The sequence below is a fragment of the Dermacentor andersoni genome, chromosome 3 (assembly GCF_023375885.2).
Source record: "Dermacentor andersoni chromosome 3, qqDerAnde1_hic_scaffold, whole genome shotgun sequence".
Lineage (NCBI taxonomy): Eukaryota > Metazoa > Arthropoda > Arachnida > Ixodida > Ixodidae > Dermacentor > Dermacentor andersoni.
The window spans coordinates 219,498,699-219,505,094 of NC_092816.1; the positions used below are offsets into that span (position 1 = coordinate 219,498,699).

At 52.5% G+C, this 6,396-nt stretch overlaps 1 protein-coding gene across 1 annotated transcript; it reads left to right on the forward strand.

The window, feature by feature from the left end:
* The first annotated feature begins 4,864 nt into the window (after nucleotides 1-4,864).
* On the forward strand, nucleotides 4,865-6,056 carry LOC140216655 (uncharacterized). Its single transcript, XM_072287028.1, has one exon. It carries the CDS (start codon nucleotides 4,946-4,948, stop codon nucleotides 5,894-5,896), a length of 951 nt encoding a protein of 316 aa, XP_072143129.1. The 5' UTR covers nucleotides 4,865-4,945; the 3' UTR covers nucleotides 5,897-6,056.
* Nucleotides 6,057-6,396: the final 340 nt, after the last annotated feature.

Sequence of the window (6,396 nt, forward strand, 5' to 3'; positions counted from 1 at the left end):
CCTCGACCTCGAGCGCGCCTTCGATAATATAAGGCACTCCACCATCCTCGAGCGCATCTCCTTGCTCAACCTTGGAGAACGCACTTATAACTATGTAAGGGACTTTCTATCCAATCGGAAGGCCTTCCTGTCGGTCGGAGACATTCGATCAGAGGAACTCTCCCTCGGCAGCACGGGCACACCGCAAGGCTCTGTCATTTCCCCAATACTGTTTAATCTGGTTATGCTCGGATTAGCACAAGAACTACAAAAACTCGACGGCATTGAACACACCATATAGGCCGATGATATTACGATTTGGGCTGCAAAGGGCAGTGACGGCCAAATCGAAACTGCCCTACAAGACGCCATTGACGTCGTAGAAAATTATCTTGAAGGCACGGGACTCCGCTGTTCCCCCGAAAAGTCGGAGCTTCTCCTATACCGACCCACACTCCGTGGACGCCCCCCGCGGGGCTCCACGACTAAACGCCAATACGAGGAAATAGAGCTCAACCTGAGGGATGGCAGACCTATACCCGTGGTCCCTTGCATCCGCGTTCTTGGTATGACCATAGAAGCCAACGGAGCTAACTCTACGGCTATCTCAAAGATCCTTCGACAGACCGCCAATACATCCAGACTGCTGAAACGAGTGACCAACCGGCGAGGGGGTATGAAGGAAGACAGCCTCATCCGCCTTGTCCAATCTTTTATCGTCTGTCACATTACTTATGTTGCGCCCTTTCTGAACTGGTACAAAGCTGAAAAGACTAAACTGGACATCATCATTAGAGGAGCCTATAAGCAGGCCTTAGGACTACCCAACCACACCAGCACGGATCTTCTACTACAATTAGGTATCCACAACACGCTAGACGAGTTAATCGAGGCCCAACGTCGATCTCAACTAGAGCGGCTTACTCTCACGGAAACGGGCCGCAGCATTCTAAACAAGCTTAATATCACCTACCACCGTCAACATGGAGACAAACACCCAATACCACGCGAAATTCAGCAATGGATACACGCCGACCCTATTCCGAAAAACATGCACCCAGACTACAACAAAGAACGCAGGAAGGCACGAGCTACTTCCCTCATCAAAGCTTACGCCAACACAGCGGGTGTCACCTTCGTCGACGCAGCTGAGTACCAAGATGGACGGCGCTTTGCGGCGGTTACCACAGCAGGCGGCTTGCTCCGACATGCTGCCAGCATCATTACAAAAAATGCCGAGACGGCCGAGGAAGTGGCCATTGCCCTGGCCACTCTTGACCCATCCTGTCACACCATACTGAGCGATTCTCGAGCAGCAGTCAACAACTACATCAAAGGTCGTATTTCTCATCAATCACTCCGTATCTTACGACAAGCCCCGCATTCGTCTGAAAATCAAATCACCCTCGTCTGGATCCCAGCACACGCCGGCGTTGTCCACCCGCACCTCACCAACCTCAACGAGGTTACACACTCCGTAGCACGAGGACTAGTCAACCGTGCCGGAGACGGTGCAGGTGCACCCGCAGGGCGCGACCGCCTTACAAGATACAGTGACCTTGTCAAGTCATTTTACCTCGCAAGAAGAACCTTCCCCACCCCTCACCGCAAGTTAAACAGGGCACAGGCAACCACCCTTCGCCTGCTACAGACGAATACATACCCCTCCCTCACACGCTATCACACTATATACCCCGACATCTACCCGAACCAGACGTGCAAGGTCTGTAAAACTGAATCGGCAACACTCCCCCACATGCTATGGGAGTGCAAAGATCAATACCAAGAGCTTAATCCCGTGACCCTCTCGTCGAGATGGCACGCCGCCCTGCGCAGCTCCCATCTCGACGACCAACTCTGCGCGACCCAGCAGGCCTACGAAGCGGCGAAGAGGCAAGACCTCGACGTCCCATCGTGGGAGGCCTAGGCGCAGCCGACAGAACTGCTGGTGTTCATTAAAGTTTACTCTCTCTCTCTCTCTCTCTCTGTGCCAGAGTGTGTCTCGTGTATTTTTCCTATGAGCAAGTAGCAAATGCTCTCGAAGGCGTTTGCTGGCCTTGGAGGCACTGCAGATAACTAGCATTTTCGCCAGGACGAATGTATAAAAGCTTTGCAATGAGGGGCTGCGTGATCAGTAAAAGGAAAAAAATGAAGAAGTGCGGCGACCGGTTCATTCGCCATTGGATCAGGTGTGCGCGTGACTTGGTCAATTCAGCGCTGGCACTGTGCCACCGATTGGGCCACGTGTGGCGAGCACGCGGCGAAATGCTTCGTGGCGGTACGCCGCGCCTACGCAGTGGCAGACGGAATACCGCAGGCCATAGTGTCGGACGCCGGCGTTCGCTCCGAGCAGGCGCAACGCATCTCGGGTGGCAGCTCACGGACGGCCGAGTTCCCTTGAGCCTTGGGGCCGCTATCTTGTACATGTTCGAAAAGCCGACGTTCGATTTCGCCTCACGCGATTGGACTAGATTGGCCTAGGCCGCGTTATCGGCGCAGCCTGGACAATCGCGCGAGGCGAAATCGAGCGTCGGCTTTTCGAACGTGTACAAGACAGCGGCCTTGCCGGCGTGCGATACTTGGGCCTGCGATGTTCCGTGTGGTGCTGTGTAAGCGCGCGACCCGCGCCACCAAGCGTTTCGCTACGTGCTTGCCACACCTAAACTAAAATGCCTTTAATTCCTTCGCAAAACTCCCATTGTACCTCGCTGTCAAATGGGGGTGAAGTGGACGTATTACGGTACCCCCGTTGTGTGCCGAAATAATGTCCACTCCAATGGGAGTTTTGCACGCAGTAATGTCACAAGCACGCAGTAATGTCACAAGGACCAAGACGATTTATTATGCTTGTCGAACGAAGAATGTCAATGGCAAGTGTATGCACACCAGAAGTAGCACATATATTTAGCAAAATTTAAGGGTTTCATTCATTGTGTCATGGAGTGACAGATTCTAATTCTGGAGGATTGGTCAGGAATATACATACCCAGTGACACATACAGAATGAATAAATGATAAAAAATGAACGAAATCAAATATTACTTAGTATATAATTCGCCATTGCATTAAAAGATCTGTGTGATTTAGAGATACATGGGCGCCGATATTATATGCTCAGGTTTTGTGCACAATTTTTTTTTATTGTTATCACGCAGAACAGCCGGGGGCTTGCTTACTGACGGTACTTTTTCAGCCAGCACACATAGCGTAAATAAGCTCGTTTCCTAGTACTACCATTCGGTGCACATACAACCTTCGTATGCACGTCCACAATGTATGCCGGCCCAGAAGCAGCCCCGCCAAACAGCTAGACAGATTATTACCTAGCTTTTATAATGAGGTAGCAATCCATATTTATTTACAGTTTGCATTCAGTGCCCATTCAACTTTGAGATTCTGAATGGCCGTGGCATTCTGAACGCCTTCAAAAATCATGCCATCACAAACGAAAGCAGAAGACTGTTTGACAACTTTATGTTGCGTGAATGTGGCGCGCAAAGTATTTGCTCTGGGCGTTTCGGACATCTCGCTGAACATGATGCCCCCTTAAGGTTTTGATGCTTGTGTCACAGCGCCGCTTTTCACTTCACTGAACGGAACAACCTAGGCTATTTTGTACCTGTTGAGGAAGGCCACACACCGTGAAAAAGTCCTCTTTTTTTCATGCGTTGTAGAGCTGCCGAGGTGATCCCGAGCGCCACAACGACGTGTCATCGTAGACACCAACGCTAGCGGCCCAATTCTATAGTCTCTATGTAATCGGCTTTCAAACGCTCTCGCGTGTGGCGTGCGAGTGGCAGACAAATCGCGAATAAAGTGCTTTTATGGCTTCGTTCGATGAATTGCAAGGCTTTTCTCGACTGAAAAAAAAAAACTTGGAGGAGGTTAAGCTTCGCCTTCAAGAGTGGAACGCGATAGCGTTATCGCACCCCGTTCGCACCACCCACTCATTCGCTCGGCATGCTCTTGAGTCACACAAAGACGAAACATGCGCCTAAGCAAGCGGATCGAACCAAAGAACTCGGTGTCTCGGAGGAAGAAACGATCTACACGAGCCAAAAGTCGTGATCGGCACGGACAGCCGGGCCGCGACGCGCCATGAAGGCGGACGCGATCGTGGGGCTGACGCCTCGTTGGGATCGTCCTCCATCTCGCTTGGAAGCACCACCCAGACGCATGACTCCTCGCCAGCAGCCCGGCACACATCGCAGGGGACGCTTTCCCACCAGACGCGCTACGGTGCAGCGATCACGTCAGAGGCGTCCCGCATCGGACGCTGCAACTAAGAAGCGTGCTGTGAGCGGAAAGAGGAGCCGCGTCGCGTAAACACGAGGGTTCGAGTGACGCATGCTGGAAGTTGGAAGGGGAGAGAGCGAGGAAACTTATTAAACACAAGAGTACTGGGGCATCCTCGCACCAGTCCCTGCACGGCCCCAATGCACTCAAACGAGACGAAGGGGAGAAGCGGGCGAGTGGCGCGCCACCTGTCGGGGCAGCACACTACATTGCGAGGAGGGGGTCTTCTGTGTTTGCCGCAAGATGGCTCTACGTGTGAGCCAAGCGCAGAAGAAATGTAGCCGAAACGTACTTCCCTTCGCGTTGAACTGCGACTTCTGTAAAATAAATGCTCATAATTGCCGACATACACCGCAGTATAACTTTCTACGGCACGTTTGTAAGACAACACCACATTCACTAGAGGTGCTTTTGTCCAGGACGTGCTATCATGTGCTCCCTTGTAGGGGAGGTTTCAGCGGCCCGTGTGGGCCGTGGTATCAGGTGTACTGAAAAGCCGGCTGAAGACTACCAGGTTGTTCTGCCTCATCTGCCCACAGGTGCTTCTGTTTTAAATACCGTTTTTTTGCATGCCGATGTGAAAGCCAGGCCATATCGAGTGGAGCATGTCCGAGATAGCCTTGCACGTCTTTCGTTGCTGCCGGAAGTGGTTGCCCTCGGGGCATACCAAATGAATCACCTGTGGGCAGTGACGTTTAAGGATGAGGAAGGCAAGAGGAAGATATTAGAAGCTGAAGCGTTCAACGTTAAAGACCACCGCTGCATGGTCATCGACCCGCGCGACCGAGGTGTCCGACTGAAGCTATACTGGCTGCTTCATGGCGTACCGGACGAAGACGTGCGAGTGGCTTTGGCGCCGTTTGGAAAAGTGACGGAAATTAGCAGAGACAAGTGGAAGGTCAAGGGCTGCATTGACAAAGGATCAACCACCCGCTCGGTGACGCTGAAATTAAATGTGGGCCTCACTGTGGACGACCTACCACACCAACTGCGTGTTGCTGAGGATATGGCGCTCGTCTTCGTTCCTGGCAGAGCGCCGCTCTGCCTCCGATGCCGTGGCATCGGACACATCCGGCGAGAGTGCCGCGTTCCACGATGTGGGGTCTGTCGTCGCTTCGGCCACGATGATTCCCAATGTGTGCGCTCTTATGCCAGCGTTACAGGCCCACTCCAAAGGGACGTAGTATCCGAACACATGATGGACGCCGCAGATGCCGAAGAAGCTAGCAGGGAGGACAACGACGTGGCGAAGACTCCTGCAAAGCCCCTTGAACCCTCCCCAGGAGCTGTCCAGGAAGCGAACCTGGGGGGTGAGCCCTCGGCTGCAGCCCCGGAAACGAAGCCAGAGACTACAACATGCGACGCAGGCGTGAAGGCAGCAAGCGCGTCATCGTCACTGCCGCAAGAAGTCGGCCAGGAAGCAACGGACGTCGAGATGCTTATGACCGGAAGCATCGCTGCAAAGCGTGCTCACGAAGACACTGGCAATACAGGAATAACTACTGCGTCAGGCACCGGCGAACCTCCAACGAAGGCATCGACTACGCGGCGGTCTAAGATTAAACCGAAGTCGAACGTGCCGCCTGGCAGTAGGGTGGCCCCTAAAACGCCTCCGCCCTAGCGGAGGACCCGTTCCAGTAGCCTTCAACGATGACCACAAGAACCCCACAGCTTCGATGTGAGTAGGACGCTTGGCCAAGCAACCCCATGAGATGGCGTCTAACTTTAAATCTAGCCTACGCGTTGCGACATTGAATGTGCGAGGAATGTGTTCACGCAGGCGGCAGTGCCAGATTAGTCGCATGCTTTTAGAGAATGACGTTGACCTTCTGGCTGTACAAGAAACAAAAATTGAGAGTGAGGAGCAAACAGAACAGATGGTTCAAATTTTTCGATCTAGATACAGTGTATGTGTGTGCCATGCTGTTGGACGGTCAGGAGGCTGCGTCATTTTTATTCGCAATAGCATATCGGTTGTAGAAAAAGTGTCCACCTGCGAAAGTGGGAGACTTGTCGCATGTGATTTTATTTTTGCTGGTCTACTGTGGCGCGCTGTGTGCATCTATGCACCGAACAAAATTCATGAACGCGAAATTTTTTTTAAGTATGCTGAAGGATTTT